At 36.7% G+C, this 21,963-nt stretch overlaps 1 protein-coding gene across 1 annotated transcript in view; it reads right to left on the reverse strand.

Annotated features, from left to right (window-relative positions):
• The window catches only part of MCMDC2 (minichromosome maintenance domain containing 2), a 35,926-nt gene extending 15,814 nt beyond the window's left edge, over nucleotides 1-20,112 (reverse strand). Inside the window, exons 1-9 of the mRNA XM_005689035.3 lie at nucleotides 20,019-20,112; nucleotides 19,796-19,926; nucleotides 19,658-19,717; nucleotides 17,402-17,597; nucleotides 15,725-15,847; nucleotides 15,502-15,606; nucleotides 12,997-13,122; nucleotides 10,245-10,482; nucleotides 2,790-2,995 (exon numbers count right to left, since the gene is read on the reverse strand). Coding sequence (XP_005689092.1) covers nucleotides 2,790-2,995; nucleotides 10,245-10,482; nucleotides 12,997-13,122; nucleotides 15,502-15,606; nucleotides 15,725-15,847; nucleotides 17,402-17,597; nucleotides 19,658-19,717; nucleotides 19,796-19,926; nucleotides 20,019-20,112 — 1,279 coding nt within the window. The remainder of the gene's footprint in view (nucleotides 1-2,789; nucleotides 2,996-10,244; nucleotides 10,483-12,996; nucleotides 13,123-15,501; nucleotides 15,607-15,724; nucleotides 15,848-17,401; nucleotides 17,598-19,657; nucleotides 19,718-19,795; nucleotides 19,927-20,018) is intronic.

Consider the following 21,963-nt stretch of genomic DNA (forward strand, 5'->3'; position numbering starts at 1 on the left):
CATTTGTCACTTAAGTTCACTTTGGTCACTATAGCTATAAATTAATAAATATTATTATAATGAATTTTATGACCTAAATTTTAGATAGCAAAGATACAGGAAAACTTGATGGTTTTGCAGGATATGGCTAAATTAGAGGATTTGCCATAAAAAGAAGAAGGCAAGAAAAATATCTGAATGTTTCTGTATCCCCTGAAGATGAGAACCATTAGTCCAAAGCATGAAGCTGGAATTGTGGACTGGGATGAATAGGCGGAGGGTAAGGAGACTGGTAGTATCATGCAGGTTACAAAGGAGGCTGAAATTAAGCAATGTTCTTTTGTGTGGGAAAAAAAAAAGAAAGCGGATCATCTAAGTTAAGAATGAAAGAGGAAAAGATTGTGAGATAATACATACAATCTGGTATTTTGTGTCTGGTTCTTTAGGGGTTTTTTTGTTGGGGTGGAGGGTGGGAGGTTCCTGGTGGCTCAGTGGATAAAAAAATCTGCCTGCAGTGTGGAAGACTCAGGTTCAATTCCTGGGTTGTTAAGATCCCCTGGAGAAGAGAATGGCAACCCACTCCAGTATTCTTGCCTGGAGAATTCCATGGACAGAGGAACCTGGTGGGCTATATATAGTCCATGTGGTCACAAAGAGTTGGACATGACTGAGTGACTAACACATACACTTTGTTTTTTAAATTACTGACTTGTAGGAATTGCTTCTATGTTCTAGGTATATATGTCCTATGTCAAATAAATGTATTGCAATTATTTTCTTTTCCTTTGTTTGCCTACTCACTTTTTAAATGGCCTTTTGATGTGTATAACTTTTAAATTTTTGATGAAGTCCAATTCATCAATTATTTTCTGTTAATTGCTTTCTGGGTTTTGCCTAAAAAATCTTTGCCTACCCTGGTGGCACAAGTGGTAAAGAATCTGCCTGCAATGCAGGAGATTAAGGTTTGATCCCTGGATAGGGAAGATCCTCTGGAGAAGGAAATGGCAACCCACCCCAGTGTTCTTGCCTAGAGAATCCCGTGGACAGAGGAGCCTGGTGGGCTGCTGTCCATGGGGTCGCACGGAGTCGGACACGAGTGAAGTGACTTAGCATGCATGCATGTGTTGGAGAAGGAAATGGCAACCCACTCCAGTATTTTTGCCTGGAGAATCCCAGGGACAGAGGAGCCTGGTGGGCTGCCGTCTGTGGGGTCACACAGAGTTGTACACGACTGAAGCGACTTAGCAGCAGCAGCAGCCAGTGTTCTTGCCTGCAAAATCCCGTGGATAAAGGAGCTTGGCAGGCTACAGTCCATGGGGTCACAGAGTCAGACATGACTGAGCATTCACACAACACACCCTTAAATCATAAAGATTTCTCATGTTTTCTTCTGGTAGCCTTAGAATTTAAGTTTTTACATCTAGGTTTATGATTCATCTTTAATTAATTATTGTGTATAGTTGTGAGGTATGAACAAATATTAATTCTTTTCCAGATGTTCCACCATAATTTGTAGAAAAAACTTTCCCCATTTTCCTCATTGTTTTGATGTTGTGATCAAAAATCAGTTGAACATATGAGTGTGAGTCTATTTCTGCAGGCAGAGGCAATATGCTATGTCTCCTGTGTATTGCTGCACATGCTTGCTGGTATGCCAAGAATGCAAAGCCCTAACTTTTCTTTGCCCAATACTTATTTCTCCATATCCATGTTAGTTATAAATCTGGCTCAAGTAGCATTATCCTAATACCAAAATCAGATAAAAGATATAACAAGAAAACTACAGACCAATAGCCCTTATGAATACACAAGTAAAAATTCTCAACAAAATATTAGCAAATTAATTCAATGATGTATAAAAATAAATATACAACACAGCCAGGTAGAATTTATGTTAGGTATGCAAAGCTAGTTCAACATTTGAAAGTCAATTAATGTAATCCCCATAATATCAACAGGCTACAGAAGAAAAATCACATTATCACGTCAATAGAAGCAGAAAAAGCATTTGGTAAAATTCAACACCCTTTATTTAAAAACTCTTAGTAGATTAGGAATAGAAGGGAACACCTTCAACTTGAAAAAGAACTTCATCAAAAAACCTATAGCTGACATCATACATAATGGTGAGAAACTTGAAACTTTCCTATTAAGATCAGGAACAAGACAAGATCATGATGTTCCTTTTCACCACTGTTTTTCAACATCATCTTGAAGGTCCTAACTAGTGCAATAACACAAGAAGAGGAAATAAATCTGGAAGGCAAGGCAACCCACTCCAGTATTCTTGCCTGGTGAATTCCATGAACAAAGCCTGGTGGGCCACAGTCCATGGGGTCACAAAGAGTCGGATATGACTGAGTGACTAACTCTAATACAAATTCATGTGTTACAACTCTGAGCAAAGGCTTAAACAGTGCATTTACACATTAAATTCCTGTTTTTATTTATCAAGGTAAAATGAGAAATGTCATTTAATATAATTTCTCTATTTCTAAAATGTGTACATTATAACCTCTATTGTTAGGTAAGTCCTAGGCTTCTGTGGTGGTTCAGATAGCAAAGAATCGGCCTGCAATGCAGGAAACCTGGGTTCGATTACTGGGTCAGGAAGATCTCCTGAAGGAGGGCACGGTAACCCACTCTAGTATTCTTGCCTGGAGAATCCCGTGGACAGAGAAGCCTGGAGGGCTACAGTCCATAGGGTCGCATAGGGTCAAACATGACTGAAGTGATTTAGCATACTCAGCTCCATGACACTGATGGAAAAGTTAAATAGGTAAAAATTAATTTGAAAAAATATTGTTTACCTGACTGGAGCTGTTCAAGTTTATCTTTTTTGTGTGTAGCCAAGTCTCCTATAAAGCAGATACCACCTTTAGCTAGCAAAGCACTGCCAGCTTGAATGCTAACTGCTCCAGTTCCATACTTATTCCTGGATAGAGTAGGGAAAATTTCAGTAGAGACTGAATGACGTATTCCACGGGGCACAAGGTTTATACTAAAATTCAAAAGCCTAAGGGAAAAAATAAATCATGAATTACTACTATTTAATATTTGATTTTCAGAAGTCATAATGTATAATAGCTATACAATTAGATTTAATTTGATTTAATGTTTATTGAGCACTAGTGCTAGGGATAAAAACACATAGGAGCACATGAGATTTGGTCCTCAACTTGGAAAGCTCACACCTTAGAGAGATGAAAACAAAAAAGTAAAATATGATATGATGAGTACTAAAATAATGCTGTGAGGACATCCATAAAATAATTATTTCTTCCTGGAAAAAAAATCCGAGAAAGCTATAGAGAGATGACATTTGAACCAAGACTTTCTCTTTTGATGACCTGCTTTCTGTCATTTATTCAAAACTTCTGCATTTAGGTTTTGCAAATAGTTAATCATGACTACCCCTGCTACCTATGTATCAACATAACTCTTGATACTTCCTTTTGCTTTCTAATATCTTTGCCAATTGCCTCAAGCCTCTTTGTTTCTCAAATTTAAATTATAAGAAAAGAATATGATTAGCTTAGCTTTGCTTGTAAATCCTTGCTGCAGAAATCATAGCTTGCTGGTGCGATCTACTATGATGACCAGACACACACATACAGTGCAAAAGAGGGTGAAGCAGAATCTCTTAAGAATGAACAGGTAGATGCTATAAAATGTCTAGAATATGTGTCATTCCAAGGAATTTAGATGTTAATTTGAAGATATGTAAAATGGGTAAGATGTAGAAGGAAAATTTGCAAGTCTATAGGGCAGTGGTTCTCAACTGTAGTTCACTTTAAAATCACCTGTGGAGCCAACAGTCATGGGAAAAGATGGTCAACATAAAAAATCATCAGGGGAATGGAAATCAAAAACACAATGAGATATCACAACAAACCTATCAGAATGACAGTTATCAAACACACACAAACCCAAAAACCAATTGTTGGCAAGAATGTGGATAAAGGGACCCCTTATGCACTGTTGGTAGGAATATATATTGATATAGCTTTTTATGGAGAACAGTGTGGAAATTCCTCAACAGAGTTATCATATGATACAGCAATTCCACTTCTGGACATTAATCCAAAGAAAACAAAAACATTAATTGGAAAAGATATATGCACCTCCATGTTCATTGCAGCATTATTTACAATAGCCAAGATATAGAAACAATCTAAGTGTCCATCAATAGATGAGTGGATAAAGAAGATGTGGTGTATATATATAAATATATATATAATGGAATATTACTCAGCCATAAAAACAATGAAATCTTGACATTTGTGAAAACACAGATGGGCCTAACGGTTATTACGCTAAGATACTTTAACAAAAAAATTGCTTGGCGTCTTTAAAAAATTCCAATGCTAAGCCCTATTCCACACAATATAATCTTTGGGGGTGCACCACAGGCATAAATATTTTAAAAAATATTTTCCCAGATGATTCTAACAGGCAGTCAGGCTGAGAACCTAGTTATATAGAACAATAGGCCTCAAAATTGGTGAATCATTGGAATTAACTGAGGAAGTTTTTGAACTACTGATAGAAGGTCACAGAGTATAAGACACAAATACAAAAATCAACACTATCTCTATATATTCAAAGCAAATACTTAAAAATAAAATTAACAAAGCACTACCACTTTAACAGCATCAACAGTTCAGTTCAGTTCATTTCAGTTGCTCAGTCGTGCCTGACTCTTTGCAACCCCATGGACTGCAGCACACCAGGCCTCCCTGTCCATCACCAATTCCTGGAGTTTACTCTGAAGCATGCCCATTGAGTCAGTGATGCCGTCCAACCATCTCATCCTTTGTCATTCCCTTCTCCTCCCGCCTTCAATCTTTCCCAGCATCAGGGTCTTTTCCAATAAGTCAGTTCTTTGCATCAGGTGACCAAAGTATTGGACTTTCAGCTTCAACACCAGTCCCTCCAATGACTATTCAGGACTGATTTCCTTTAGGATGGACTGGTTGGATCTCCTTGCAGTCCAAGGGGTTCTCAAGAGTCTTCTCCAACACCACAGTTCAAAAGCATCAATTCTTTGGCGCTCAGCTTTCTTTATAGTCAAACTCTCACATCATACATGACTGCTGGAAAAACCATAGCCTTGACTAGATGGAACTTGGTTGACAAAGTAATGTCTCTGTTTTTAAAATGCTGTCTAGGTTGGTCATAACTTTTCTTCCAAGGAGTCATAACTTTTCTTCTTTTAATTTCATGGCTGCAATCACCATCTGCAGTGATTTTGGAGCCCCCCAAAATAATGTCTGACACTGTTTCCACTGTTTCCCCATCAATTTCCCAGGAAGTGACGGGACCAGATCCCATGATCTTCATTTTCTGAATGTTGAGCTTTAAGCCAACTTTTTCACTCTCCTCTTTCACTTTCATCAAGAGGCTCTTTAGTTTTTCTTCACTTTCTGCTATTAAGGGTGGTGTCATCTGCATATCTGAGGTTATTGATATTTTTCCTGGCAATCTTGATTCCAGCTTGTGCTTCTTCCTGCCCAGCATTTCTAATGATATACTCTGCATATAAGTTAAATAAGCAGGGTGACAAAATACAGCTTTGATGCACTTGTTTTCCTATTTGGAACCAGTCTGTTGTTCCATGTCCAGTTCTAACTGTTGCTTCCTGACCTGCATACAGGTTTCTCAAGAGGCAGGTCAGGTGGTCTGGTATTCCCATCTCCTTCAGAATTTTCCACAGTTTATTGTGATCCACACAGTCAAAGGCTTGGGCATAGTCAATAAAGCAGAAATAGATGTGTTTTTTTTTTTTTTTTTTAAATTCTCTGGCTTTTTCGATGATCTAGCAGATGTTGGCAATTTAATCTCTGGTTCTTCTGCTTTTTCTAAAATCAGCTTGAACATCTGGAAGTTCATGGTTCACGTATGGTTACTTTGCTAGCGTGTGAGATGAGTGCAATTGTGCGGTAGTTTGAGCATTCTTTGGCATTGCCTTTCTTTGGGATTGGAATGAAAACTGACCTTTTCCAGTCCTGTGGCCACTGCTGAGTTTTCCAAATTTGCTGGCATATTGAGTGCAGCACTTTCACAGCATCATCTTTTAGCTCAACTGGCATTCATCACCTCCACTAGCTTTGTTCATAGTGATGCTTCCTAAGGCCCACTTGACTTCACATTCCAAGATGTCTGGCTCTAGGTGAGTGATCACACCATCGTGATTATCCGGGTCATGAAGATCTTTTTTGTACAGTTCTTCTGTGTATTCTTGCCACCTCTTCTGCTTCTGTTAGGTCCATACCATTTCTATCCTTTATTGAACCCATCTTTGCATGAAATGTTCCCTTGGTATCTCTGATTTTCTTGAAGAGATCTCTAGTCTTTCACTTTCTATTGATTTCCTCTATTTCTTTGCAATGATCACTGAGGAAGGCTTTCTTATCTCTCTTTGCTCTTCTTTGGAACTCTGCATTCAAATGGGTATATCTTTCCTTTTCTCCTTTGCTTTTTGCTTCTCTTTTCACTGCTATTTGTAAGGCCTCCTCAGACAGCCATTTTGCTTTTTTGCATTTCTTTTTCTTGGGTTGGTCTTGCTCCCTGTCTCCTGTACAACGTCACGAACCTCTGTCCATACTTAATCAGCCACTCTATTAGATCTAGTCCCTTAAATCTATTTCTCACTTCCATTGTATAATAGTTGGGGGTTTGATTTAGGTCATACCTGAATGGTCTAGTGGTTTTCCCTATTTTCTTCAATTTAAGTCTGAATTTGGCTAAGGAGTTCATGATCTGAGCCACAGTCAGCTCCTGGTCTTGTTTTTGCTGACTGCCTTCTCCATCTTTGGCTGCAAAGAATATAATCAATCTGATTTCAGTGTTGACCATCCAGTGATGTCCATGTGTAGAGTCTTCTCTCGTGTTGTTGGGAGAGGTTGTTTGCTATGACCAGTGCATTTTCTTGGCAAAACTCTATTAGCTTTTGCCCTGCTTCATTCTGTACTCCAAGGCTAAATCTGCCTGTTATTCCAGGTGTTTCTTGACTTCCTACTTTTGCATTCCAGTCCCCTATAATGAAAAGGACATCTTTTTGGGGTGTTAGTTCTAAAAGGTCTTGTAAGTCTTCACAGAACCGTTCAACTTCAGCTTCTTCAGCATTACTGGTCGAGGCATAGACTTGGATTACTGTGATACTGAATGGTTTGCCTCTGAAACGAACAGAGATCATTCTGTCATTTTTGAGACTGCAACCAAGTACTGCATTTTGGACTCTTTTGTTTACTATAATGGCTACTCCATTTCTTCTAAGGGATTCTTGCCCACAGTAGTAGATATAATGGTCATCTGAGTTAAATTCACCCATTCCAGTCCATTTTAGTTTGCCGATTCCTAAAATGTTGATGTTCACTCTTGCCATCTCCTGTTTGACCGCTTTCAATTTGCCTTGACGCATGGACCTGACATTCCAAGTTCTATGCAATATTGCTCTTTATAGCAACATACCTTGCTTCCATCACCAATCACATCCACAAATGTGTGTTGTTTTTACTTTCTCTGTCTCTTCACTCTTTATTTATCCACTGATCTCCATTAGCATACTGGGCACCTACCAACTTGGGGAGTTGATGTTTCAGTGTCCTATCTTTTTGCCTTTTCGTACTATTCGTGGGGTTCTCAAGGCAAGAATACTGAAGTGGTTTGCCATTCCCTTCTCCAGTGGACCACATTTTGTCAGAACTCTCCACCATGACCCATCTGTCTTGGGTGGCCCTACACGGCATGGCTCATAGTTTCATTGAGTTAGACAAGGCTGTGGTCCATGTGATTAGATTGGTTAGTTTTCTTCGATTGTGGTTTTCAGTCCGTCTGCCTCTGATAGAGAAGGATAAGAGGCTTATGGAAGCTTCCTGATGGGATAGACTGAGGGGGAACTGGGTCTCCAGCTTAACAGCATCAAAAATACCAAATACTTAGTAATCAACAAATTATGTGCATGACTTTTGCAATTTACTGAAAGGAGTTAAGATTTAAATAAATGGAAATATATACCATAGTCATGGATTGGAAGACCAAACATTGTTAAGATGTAAATTCTCCCCAAAATTGATTTATAAGTTAAAAGCAGTTCCAGTCAAAATCCTTAAAGGCTTTTTTGGTGTGATGGAGATTGGTAGTAACATATGGATTCTAAACTTTTTAAGAAAATGCAAAGCACCTAGAATAGTGAAAACAAATCTTAAAAATGAAGAATAAATTGCACTACCTGATTCAAAACTTAATATAGAGCTACAAAAATCAAGAATGTGAGGCATCATCATAGATAAACAAGTCAAAAAAGCACAACAGAAAGTTCAAATAGATGTATACCCAGTTAAACTGAATACCTAAATTTATAACCATATAACCAGTTTAACAGATTTTCAATACTGGTACCACAGCAATTCAATGGGGAAAGGAAAGTTTTTTCAACAAATAGTATGGAAAAGTTTGATAAATGCATAGGAAAAACATTAATCTTGATTCCTACCTATCATATATACAAGATATATACAGAAACTGACTTGGAATAAATAACAGACCTATTGTAAGAGTTAAACCTATATGCTCCTAGAAGAAAACATAGTAGAATATTTTCGTGACCTTGAGGTAGGCAGAGACTTATTAAACAGAAACCAGAAAACACTAAACATAAAATAAAATAATAATCAAAACTAAAAGGTCTGCTCATCAAATATATCTTTAAGAAAAAATATACAAACTATTTTTGTACCTGGAAGAAAAGTTTCATGATACATATGTGACAATGGATGTGCATTCAGAACTCCATTTAAAAGTGAGCAAACAACTTGACACTTCATAAAATAAGATGAGTAGCAAATAAGCACATGAAGAAGATTTCAAATCAATAGTCATCAGGGAAATGCAACTTAGAAATGTAATGAGATACCATTTCACACACTAGTATGGCTAAATTGAGAAAGACTGACAATACTGGATGTTGGAGAGGACAGAAACATCTGGAACCCTACCTCGTTGGCTGGAATGTAAAATTGCACAACCACTTTGAAAAACTGTTTGGCACTTTCTTATAAAGTTACATACACCTACCTTATGACACAGCAATTCCACTCCTAGATATTTATTCAAGACAATGAAAACACAAGTCTACAAAAAGACTTGTACAAGAGAGGTTTATTGCAGCTTTATTTATATAGTCAAAACATGCAAAACCCAAATGTCCCTCACTAGGAAAATGGAGAAACAAATTCTGGGACATTTATATAATGGAACACGACTCATCAATAAAAACAAGTGAACTTCTGACACACATACAACAGGGCCAATCTCAAAAACATGCTGAGCAAAAGAGATTAGATCCCAAAGAGGCTGCACTGTGTGATTCTATTTATACAAAATTCAAGAACAGGAAAATTAACTTATGGTGACAGAAATCACCTGTGGAAATAGGAATTAACTGAGAGAATAAAGGAACTTTCCAAAGTGATGGAAAATGGAAATGTTTCATATCTTATTGAGGTGATGACTATAGGAATGCACGTATCTGTCAAGATTCATCAAACTGCATACTTAAGATCTTATTACTTCACTTTATTTATGCAAATCTTACCTAAAAAACAAAACACCAAATCTCTCATACAGCCCCAAATACTACAGGAAAAGGTTAATGACAAACAGAAAGAGAGACAAGGGCTTTAATTTACAGAGGTATCACGAATGAACAAGAAATAAGCAGATTAATTTAAAAATGGACAATGGTCACAGTGTTCATAGAAAAATAATAAAAAGTGTTTCATAAATTCTAAATGATGCTAAAACTTACTTCTAGTTAAATAAATGAAAATTAAAATAAAATACCAGTTTCCACCTATCAGAGGGCCAAATTTAAAAGCCTAATAATACCCAGTATTGGTGAGACTGTGAAACAAATACTCTGATGCTCATTAATAGAAGATTAAATTGGTGCAATCTGTGGCAGTTAGCACTATATTTACGTTATGATTTAATTTTTATTTTAGCAAAACATCATCTATCCAATTAAGTTAGAGCTAATTGGACTTTTATTTTTTTAATTTAAATTTCATTCTATAAATTTGTTTTTGCCTTATATGAAGTTCATTCCTAGGTTTTTGAACATTTAAGTAAACTTTTTAAAAAGAGTACTTGCTAGTGGGGAGCAATTTATATCAGATAAATTCTAAATATCTGTCTTATAATAATCTTTATGGAAAAGATTTATGCAATCTGTGATCAATTTGTAATGGCATATATTTTACCTGTCTATGAGTAGAGTATCACTTGTTACGATTAAAATATCCAAGCAATTTTCCAGTTCCTTGTTACGGTCACTTGTCTGTACTAGACTCATCAGCAAACAGAGCTTGAGCAAATTGTAAGTCCCAGGAGGAACAATCTGTGATGCAAAGATGTTGGCAAGTATGGCTGTAAACTTCCAGCATGAGCTGGAAGTCAGAGAGAGGAGACACCTGAAATTGTCACTAATTCCTGAAGGAACTGAAAGTAAATATTAATACACATATTAAAAAGGGCTTTAAAACAAGCAAATGGTATACAGACATCTAATTCCATTAATCTAAAATATGAAATTGCAGTTCTTTTAATGATGCCACATTCAAATTAATACAATGATAATAAATTATGATCGGAGGTCACTCTGGTTTATCATTCTACCCAAGGAACATAATAAAAGGATGCACACCCTGTGTGCCCACATAGATTGCCTGTGGGTTGCAAGTAAATTCCTCATTTTTTCCTTTTAAGACCAATGTGAGTAAAGTCAGATCATGACGCTCCTGTATTGCAGTGTTTCCTTTATATTTCTGTGTTCGAAACAGTATCACATTTAGTGAGGGCTAAAAAACAGAACTGAATATTCTGCTTTAAGGAGGGCTAAAGTCAGTTCTGAATGTTCATTGGAAGGACTGATGCTGAAACTGAAACTCTAACACTTTGGCCACCTGATGCGAAGAACTGACTCATTTGAAAAGACCCTCATGCTAAAAAAGATTGAAGGCAGGAGAAAGGGACGACGCAGGATGAGATGGTTGGATGGCATCACCGACCCGATGGACATGAGTTGGAGTAAGCTCCGGGGTGGACAGGGAAGCCTGGTGTACTGCAGCCCATGGGGTCCCAAAGAGCCAGACACAACTGAGTGACTGAAATGAACTGAACTGAAAAAGCAGAATGGGATATATTTGAATGTTCCTGTTAAAAGGGAAGATTTATACCCTACTAATTTAACATAGACTCATTCTAGACCTTCTCCACTCCCTTATTCTGTCCAGCTCCTGAAAGGGATGAGCAATTTAATCCAATGGGTCAGTTTGGGAAGAGCTGTGCACATATAACTCAGTCCCTTTCTCTTTCCTCTTGGGCTGTCATCACGGAGCAATGATTTCTTCTATTCAGCCATGTCCATGGACCAAGGGAGGCCTACCTAGAGTAGGTCTTGCCACATTTAGGTGGTTAAATCTGCCTAATTCTAGAGTTTAGCAGGAGAAAGCACACTTCACCTACATATAAGTCATGTTCTGCTACCAAATCAGTAAATTTTAAAACATTTCAGAGCAGAAAATACTGAAAGGATCTTTAAAATGTCCATTGTTCATTAATGCTTTCTTTCTTCAATATTTTTATTCTTTTAATAAGTTTTTCTCTTCAAAATAAGCAGAGGTGTCTAGAATTCATTGTATTTAAATTCAACTTGAAAGAAAGTGAAAGTGCTAGCTGCTCAGTAGTGGGCAACTCTTTGTGACCCCATAGACTATAGCCCACCAGGCTCCTCTGTCCATGGAATTCTCCAGGCAAGAATACTGGAATGAGTAGCCATTCCCTTTTCCAGGGGATCTTCCTTACCTAGGGATCGAACCCAGGTCTCTCACATTGCAGGCAGATTCTTTACCATCTAAGCCACCAGGGAAGCCCTAAATTCAACATTGGCCTCTGTTATTCTAGATAGCTATCTCAGTTCAGTTCAGTTCAGTCACTCAGTTGTGTCCGACTCTTTGCAACCTAATGGACTGCAGCATGCCAGGCCTCTCTGTCCATTGCTAACTCCCGGAGTTTTCTCAAACTCATGTCCATTGAGTTGGTGATGCCATCCAGCCATCTCATCCTCTGTCGTCCCCTTCTCCTCCTGCCTTCAATCTTTCCCAGCATCAGGGTCTTTTCAAATGAGTCAGCTCTTCGCATCAGGTGGCCAAAGTATTGGAGTTTCAGCTTCACCATCGGTCCTTCCAATGAATACCCAGGAATCATTTCCTTTAGTATAGACTGGTTGGATCTCCTTGAGGTCCAAGGGACTCTCAAGAGTCTTCTCCAATACGACAGTTCAAAAGCTATCTAGCGATTAAAAAAAAAAAAATCTATTATTTGAGATTTAACTAGCCTGTCTTACATTTAGATATTTGTTTGCCAGAGTAGATCTGCTCTTTACTTTTGGTTACTTAGTGCTTAATTAAGTTGGAAGAAAATTATCAGTAATAAAGCAGATATTTTGGCCCCCAACTGCCTTTGCCTCTTGTCTTATTTCTCGATTGGCTCAAAACTCAGATGCGGAAGAGGATGCCATTTTATCCAGCTCTTTTTCTCAACCACGACAAGTTATTTAGCATTGCCTTAGCTAGAAAACAAAGGTAAGAAAAGCTTTTAGATTACTCTTTAACTCCTGGCATCTTAAAACGTTCTTCTCATTGGAAATTTTTTTTTTTAAATCTAAATAGAGTTTAGCCAAAAGAAAAGAATCATTCCTAAGGGCAAGTTTCCACATTATCCTGCTTTATTTCCTTCATAGCATTTATTATCTGAAATTGTCTTATTAATTAGTTTAGATTTATTCACTATCTACCATATGGTTTAAGGGTGGGACTCTTGACTGTCCTGATCACAGCTCTATCCCTAGTGTTTTGAAGCGTGTCCAGCACACAGGCAGCCAATACTTCTCTCCTGAACGAATGGCTTTAAACTTGCAAGTATTGTTAAAAACGATATTAACATTTTCCTTACCTTTTGGAATGCAAAAAGTGATACTATTTGCTTCTACACAGACAGCAGTCTGTGATGTTTTTACACAGGTTGGAATTCCAATAACCTTATACTCATTTCCTATATTCATTTTATTCACTGATTCATCTAAAATTATTCAAGACAAAATAAAATATGTGTTTACTGAATGAAACTTTTACTGATGATATGGTTCAAAGATCTAAAACCAGTAACAATTTAATAGTTCACTTAGCTGTTAAATATTTACTTTTGTTTAGTAAAACATGCATATTGAGTGACATGAATAATATAAATTGAGGTAATTATACTGCTGATAAATTTTGATACATCATTTTGAGCCAGTGATGAGAGTTGACTTCAAGAAGTATGTGGCATAGCAACTAAACAGTCTCTTATAATATAGTCAAGAGGCAAAACAGGACAACTTTGTTTAAATGAAGCATGTTTCCATTAAATAACAAAAATGTTAATAAAAGACTTTATAAGTAATAATTTCATTTGGGAAGAAAATTATTTTTAAAAAGTATTATGTACTGTCTATAATAGACAAGGTACTTTTATACACACTATGTAATTATAAACTTTAAGACAAATATTGTTATCCCCATTTTATATATGAAGAAACCAAGAGGTTAAGTGACTTATACAAGGCTAAAGTAGTTAAGTACTTAGTCATTCAGTCATGTCCAACTCTTTGTGACCTCATGGACTGTAGCCTGCCAGGCTCCTTTGTCCATGGGGATTCTCCAGGCAAGAATATTGGAGTGGGTTGCCATGCCCTCCTCCAGGGGATCTTCCCAACCCAGGGATCAAACCCAGGTCTCCCATATTGCACATGGATTCTTACCGTCTGAGCTACCAGGGAAGCCCAAGTAGTTAAGTAGCCGAAATGAAATTCCCATCTGGGTCTGCTCCTGTCTAAAGTCTACCCACAAGACACTTTACTAGGTTCCTCTCACCTTTACAGATTGAGCAAAGCCTTTGCGCAAGTTCAAAATTTATTCTGGAAAACTAAAAAATCTTGATCCTCCATTACACAGTTATAATTTGGATGGTTGTAAAGCTGTGAAAGAAAAGCTTACAAGCAGGAGCAAGGATTAACCTCCTTCTGTGAGTAAACAGAAATCTCTGTTTCTCCCTCTCTGTTCTTTCTCTCTCTCTCTCTAGCTCCAGAGAATATATTGGTAAACCCTGTAGACCTAGATGGGAAGAATCAGGCCCAAGACTTAAGAAAATAAAAACCCCAAACCAAATAAACAAACCAACACTCCCTCTTCCCCTACCCCCACCCAAACCTCTGAAGGATACAGTATGAGTTACAAAGGGAAAATTAAACAAACAATTTTTCAGCTGTTCCCTGGACTCAGAGTTTGGTGAATGTATCCTGAGGTCAAGAAAGGATCAAGAGGAAGGCTAGGAGACTGGGAAGTCTGGGTATCTCTTCTGATAATCCCCAAAGGCCTCCTTTTATTAATTTAATTTTTAAAAATTCACTTGGGTTCTATTAAAAGTTTATTTGAAGAAAGGGTTTTCTACTAAAATATATGTTGGATAGTCACTTATATTTCTATATTGTAATGTATGGTTTGTATTTAACAGAATTAAGTAGTTAAAATAATAGACTTTGCAGCTAGAATGCCTGAGTTTGAATCATGGCTATGTCATGTGCTAGCTGTGTAACCTTGGAAAAGTTATTTAACTCCTCTGTGCATCCATTTCCATACTGTAAGTGGAGACAACAATTGAAAGAGTTGAGAGTTGTTCTGATTAAATGAGTTAATATATGTAAAAGTGTCTGGCACACAATACTTGGTATTGAAAATTATAGTCATTTGGGCTTACATGCCTGCCTTGTTGTCTTTGTCAAGCCATGGTGAAAAGAATTCTTGTTTGAGTCTCTACTTTCCAAACTCTTGAGTTCCCTACACAAGGTTGCATCCAAAATCTCTCTTTAAAAACAGTTTAATTCTTCCAATTTTAGCCCAAGAAAAGAGGCTGAACCCATCTTTATTTTCACAATTCTGGCTTCTTAATGAAGACTCACTCTTCCCTGGGTGATTGATACTGATAATGATTTCCTCCTTTATGCAGAATCTTTCTACTCACAGGTCTTAACCCATGGAGTTCATTCATTTATTGAATGAATTTACTTACTAAATTGTTACTATGTGCAGTAAAAATTCACATCCTACCTCATGAACATTATATTTTAAAACATTAATACTTACATAAGACATACACACACAATAATGGCAGATTATTACTGTAAATAACTGTCACCCTGAGATTTAACATAGTACTTCATAGCATGTACTAATATCTTTTTAAGTGAATGTTATGTGACTGAATAAATAATTGGTACATTAGCTGTATATGACTCTAAAATACTCAAGAAAGAGAAGACATATGATTATCAAGCTATACAAGTACCATGTATAAATACCATGTTTATACCATGTATAACAAGCATAAAGTCAAGTACATTTTAGTGCAAACAGGTCTTACCTCTGAGGAATACTGTAAGAGATTGAAACCTAAATGGCTGGTTGTTACAATATCCTTGAAAAGCATGAAGTGACTTTGCAGTAATTATTTCAACTATCTGTTTATCTGAACGCAAAAAGCAAAAAAGAATTAGTTATTAGGATACATATTCAATTTAATTTCTACATTAAAATATCAGACATTACTTTAAAAATTATAATTATAAAACATAAATGCATTTTACCACCAAGTACTCTAAATTTTCTGTCTTCTTGAAGTGAAGATGAACATAGATTACACAAAAAGTCATTTCTTACTGTTGCAGATTCTGTAGCACCAGGTACATGCACTCTTACATACTGAAATCCTGAAAGAAAACAGAGTTAAGCTATATTTGCCTTCAGATTTAGCTTTCTATTTTCAATCCTTTCGTCGTGTCATGAAGTCGCTCAGTCGTGTCCAACTCTTTGCGACCCATGGACTGTAGCCTACCAGGCTCCTCCCTCCATGGGATTCTCTAGGCAAGAGTACTGCAGTAGATTGCCATTTTCAGCCCTTTACAATGAATCTAATTCAACATATAATTAAATTGGGTTTGGATGTGAGTTTACAGCAGTTCAATGGCTATTTTTTGTCAGGCACTGTGCTAAGGCACTGGTTTTATGGATATTTAAACACACAGTTTCAATAGGTGGTGACCAAAAACAGACAATTTCAATACAAAGTGTTCGGAGAGAAGACAGGAGGGGCAACCAACCCAATGAGAGGTGGGGATGAATGGAAAAGTTGTCCTGGAGAAAGACCGAATGGAATTAAGCCAAAGGGTTGAGAGAGGACATTACGTGGAGAGGGAACACCATGAACAGCTCTGAAATTGTGTGAGAGAACAAGTACATCAGCAACACAAGTACACCAGCAACACAAGTACACCTATTAAATTATAGAGGAGAGATGGGGAAGAAAGAATGAATTTCAAGGTTATACAAAGTAGAATTGCAAACATTGTGAAAGTCACTCAGTCAGGTGCGACTCTTTGCAACCCCATGGACTGTATATTTCATGGAATTCTTCAAGCCAGAATACTGGAGTGGGGTAGCATTTCCCTCCTTCAGGGGATCTTCCCAACTCAGGGATCGAACCCAGGTCTCCTGCATTGTGGGCAGAGTCTTTATCAGTTGAGCTATGAGGGAAGCTCTTGTAAACATTGAAAGTGAAAGTCAGTGCTCGCTTCGGCAGCACATATACTAAAAATTGGAACGATACAGAGAAGATTAGCATGGCCCCTGCGCAAGGATGACACGCAAATTCGTGAAGCGTTCCATATTTTTGAGATGTTGTGGGGAGGGAGGTGGGAGGGGGGTTCATGTTTGGGAACGCATGTAAGAATTAAAGATTTTAAAATTTAAAAAATAAAAATAAAAAAATTAAAAAAAAAACAACAAAATATTAGTCAGTGTCACCTAGAGCAAGGAATAACAATGGAGCAAGCGATGGACTAACTAAATATTTTGAGAAGGCTGAGAAATGAGAGACTTTTGGTAAATAAAGATTTTAAAAGTTTCTATATATTCCTAGGAAAAAAAAAAAAAAAAGAAAGTGAAAGTCAAGTTGCTCAGTTGAGTCTGACTCTTTGCTACCCTATGGACGGTAGCCTGCCAAGCTCCTCCATCCATGGGATTTTCCAAGCAAGGATACTGGAGTGGGTTGCCATTTCCTTCTCCAGGGGAACTTCCAGACCCAGGGATTGAACCCGGGTCTCCCACACTGCAGGCAGACTCCTTACCATCTGAGCCCCCAAGGAAGCCTAGGAGACACCAAATTTTATCCCATTCTTTTCATGCTATGAATGTTTCATAACTAATTATAAACATGATTTAAGATTAAACAGTAAGTTATTTTGATTTTACATTTTAATATTTACCTTTTGAAAGAGGGCATGCTTCATCTGAACAAAGAAATCTTGCACCTTGTGTGTATTTGGTTACAGTTGTCATTGCAATCACAATTCCTTGCATCGTATAAAATCTTTGAGATGTATAATCACGTGGAAACTCACAAAGATCAAGACAATAACTTGGCAGAGGAGGTAAATGTGTTAACTTCAGCACTATATTAATCTAATAAGAACATAAAAAATAGTGTTAAAAAGTGCAGATCCAGTTGGACTTGCCTTACAATATAGTAAATATATTTGTAGGGTAAGTCAAATAAATGATTTGTTAGTATTAGGAACCAACCTTTTGAGCATTAAGAGAAAAGATATTTAAATGTAAAATTAAAATGCAAAATCCTTATAATCTGATATTTTAATTAAAAGTATTATGAACTATTATCTTTCTTTAAAAATATACATTTCTGTAGAAAATAACAAAATTTTGTAAAGAAATTATCTTGCAATTAAAATTTAAAAAATAAAATCAGGCAAAAGTTAAAAAAATATACATATAGATATATATACACATTTCCTCACCATTCCCTGAAAAACTTATTTATAAAACAATGACAACCTCATAGCAATAAATACTTCTAATGCCCAGATCTCTAAATATAATTTCTCACTGAAGGGAACCAGAGCTCCTTAGGAAAAATGGCTAGTTTCAGGTCTGGGGCAGAAAATACACTAATGAAATGTATCAAAAGGAAATAAGAACAAACTTTAAGAAGCTCCCAGTGACCAAAGTTAGAGAATATAAACTTAAAAAAAAAATGACAAAGATTCACTGAAACATATCAGATATATTTAAAAATTCATGTGTTAATAGCTCCTCATAATTTAAAAATGGAAAAGCAAACAGAAAATATTGTTCATCATTGGAAGCTACTATATTTCAACTTATCACTCCAAGAATTTATAAATGGAAAGAATCAAACATTTCTTCTGCTTTTCCTGTACAAATTGTATTGCAAGGTAATTAAACAGTTGATGACAGAAAAACTTCTCTTGCAGGATAATTTTAGGTGATAAACATTGAAAGTTTTCTAAAATCTGGAAAATCACTATTTTGCAACTCCTAATGAAATAATGGAATCTAGGCAATGATTCAGGAGATCCGGGTTCGATCCCTTGGCCAGGAAGATCCCCTGGAGAAGGAAATGGCAACTGGCTCCAGTCTTCTTGCCTAGAGAATCCCATCGACAGAGGAGTCTGGCAGGCATGGGGTTGCAATGAGTCAGACACGACCAAGTGACTAACATTCACACAGGCAATGATTATCAATGACTACAAAAACTGAGGTGAAAGCTGATGGTAAACTGTGATTTGGAGGGGTCAGACTGACATCATCTGCACCCACCAATCAATGTGGCATTGCTAAAAGTGGGACCACAGAGAGGGCACTTCTACTGTAGGGCAGTATGAAACATGTGACACTATATTCTTGTCAAAATGAGTTGAATTTGAATCTAAGCAAGTATAATATTTAGAAGCAACTGCTATTTTTCAGAAATATGGGGTCTAGGGAATAAGTTAAATACCACATGAACATAATCAGACAAGCCCAGATTATAAGACATTTTACAGGACAACTAAAAAAGCTTCTTCAAAAATTCAATGGCATAAAAAGGAGGGGAAGGAAATGCCTCTAGATCGAAAAAGACATGGTGAGATATAAGAACCAATTATAATGTGTACATCTTGTTTTGATCTTGACTTGAACAAATCAGCTATGAGAGATTCTTGAGAACCCCAATTGGGCAAATTTAAATCTGGGCTGGACAGGATATTAGATGATACTAAGAAATTACTGTTTTTGTAAGGGGTAATAGTGTCATTGTGGTTATAAAAGAAAAATGTTCACAATTTTTGGAGGTTGATACATACTGAAGTATGTAGGGGTGAAATATCAAATGTATTTTAAAGATTTGCCTTAAAATATTTCAGGAAAAAACTGATGATGCAGGTATAGCAAAATATTGCAAACTATTAAACCTGAGCAATAGATAATATGGCAGTTCATTGTATTATTCTGTTTATTTTAGGGTATGTTTGAAATATTTTATTATTAAAATGCTTAATATTATAAGTGATAATGCAGGAAGTAAAGATGTGTATGTAGTCCATTGAACTTTGAAAAAATGTTTTAATACAAAATATATTTTAATATAAAAATATTTATTTACAAGTTATCCTGAAAGTACTGTACCTCAGTTTTCTTTGTTAAATTTAACTAAAACTTACTTGGGTTTCAGTCTGCAACTGTCCAATTAGTGAGAGAGTCTTAACAGCAATATAACAGACCTGTGATTTCAAACAAGAAAACCAAAGAAGTTATGGAAGATTCCATGTGGCATAAAATTATTTCTTTCTTTAACTTACTGATTGAAAAACTTGAGCAGCTTTTAAAGGCTGGTGTAAAATGTGATTTCCAAGTTCAGCATCCAATTCAACAATATCAGAGGGATTTATTAAAACATTGAATCGATAGACAGCATAACTTTGTTTCGAATCTGTAAAAATACACAAATTTAAAAATGAAGTTAGTTATATGTAGGACTTTATTTTAAAGTTTCTAAAATAAAGTCACCTTTGCTGAACATACCATTGTAGTATTTGCAATCATCTATGAACTTCTGGAGGCCTCCACTTCTGTCAAGATAGATAAGGGCTGCCTCTTTCATTTTTAGATTTGACATTTTCTTCTAGTTAATGATTCTTCTCTTTTACTAATGCTTAAATCACAATTGCTAGTGAAGACTACAGAGACTGATACTCAAAAAATATGAGAACACCTAGAAATAAAATAAAATTTACATTTAAGGATATACAGTAAAACTGTTTACACTATTAAAGGTAAAACTGAGAGTGAAATTAAATGAGGTAAAATTTCCAACTTAAAAAAATTCCTAGGAGTTCCCTAGCAGCCTAGTGGTTCAGATTCTGAGCTTTCACTGTCTTGATGCAGTTTTAATCCCTGGTCAGGGAACTGAGATCCCACAAGCCGAGGAGTGCAGAAAAATCCTACCCAAAGGGGAACCACACTTCGGCTTCTTTTGCCAAATGATATTTTATTCAAGACTAGGTTATGAAATTCTTCACAAGATTGCAAATTTAAGAACAGGATCCTCAAATGTCTCTTTACAGAGTAAGTATACCAAAATACACCTGTTGAAAAAAATATTAGATAATGGGGTCCTAGCCTAAGGGATCTGAAAACCTGGTTGTAAATCCAGAGTTTTCTAGTTTGCTGTGGGGAAATCACTTGACCTCTCTTGGCTAAGTATCTTCACCTGTAGGAAATTAAGGTGTTGTATTAGATGATAAGGCCTCTTCCTCCTTTACATTTTGTATCAGTGACCAACATAAAACATTAAACCATAGCAATGAGAGTGGAATACATAAAATTAATTTAAAGATAGATAGCAAACAAAAATTGGAAACAACATATGCCAAATATTGTATTAGGTGGTAGGGATAAGATGATTAAGATTGAATTCTGCCTTCAATGAGGTGCCAATTTCGAGAAGTAAAAAATAATGACTGTCAAATTTATTCATTATCAAATATTTATTGGGCATTTACTATTTACTGGATATCATCCTGTCCTAGGCATTGGGGATACAAAGATCAGTAAAATAAGTTCCCTATTGTTCCAAGAGTACAGTGAGGGAAAGTAGACATGTAAAAAAGTTAAAATTCTATACAATTATGTGCTATAAGAAATATTAATGTACTAGAGAGCACAGAAGGAACTGTATATGAAAGAGTTCACTAAACTTGGGGTCTTCCTCGTGTAGGGGTAATAATATTTTCTATTGTTTTAGGACATTTTGATTTAATATCGTTGAGTCATAGACATTTAAAGGTGACATTTCAGTAACTGGAGGAGAGTTAAGTGAGATTTCAGTAATTGGAGGAGAGGTGAAGAGAAGAGAAAGTTTTTCAAGGATAGAGGTAATCTCCCTTCTTCCAGTTTTCACGCCTACACTATTGAATCCACACCCCTGCTACTTGGAGATCAGCTCATTTTCCAAAGTGAGACTCTCCTTTTGGCTAGTACACGGAGGGCGGGGCGGCCGGAGGCGCCCGCAGGGAGGCGGGGAACTTCAGAGTTTATTTTTAGTTCACTCATTGGAAAAGACTCTGACGCTGGGAGAGACTGGGGGCAGGAGGAGAAGGGGAAGACCCAGGATGAGATGGCTGGATGGCATCACGGACTCGATGGACGTGAGTCTTGGTGAACTTGGGGAGATGGTGATGGACAGGGAGGCCTGGCGTGCTGCGATTCATGGGGTCGCAAAGAGTCGGACACGACTGAGCAACTGAACTGAACTGAACAGAATCTAAATAAAACGATCTCAAAGTGTGTGCTGTGTTCAGAACTTTCCATGTGTGTTTCATCAGACCATAATTTGGAGGCCGAATGATGGGAGACTGCTAATAATGAAATGTTTTGGTGAAGTTCAACAGGATTGAAAAATTTGGAAGTCCATAATGATCATACAAACAAAGGGAAATCATCAAAGTTTTTAACAGGGGAGTAATAT

The sequence above is a fragment of the Capra hircus genome, chromosome 14, assembly GCF_001704415.2.
Source record: "Capra hircus breed San Clemente chromosome 14, ASM170441v1, whole genome shotgun sequence".
Lineage (NCBI taxonomy): Eukaryota > Metazoa > Chordata > Mammalia > Artiodactyla > Bovidae > Capra > Capra hircus.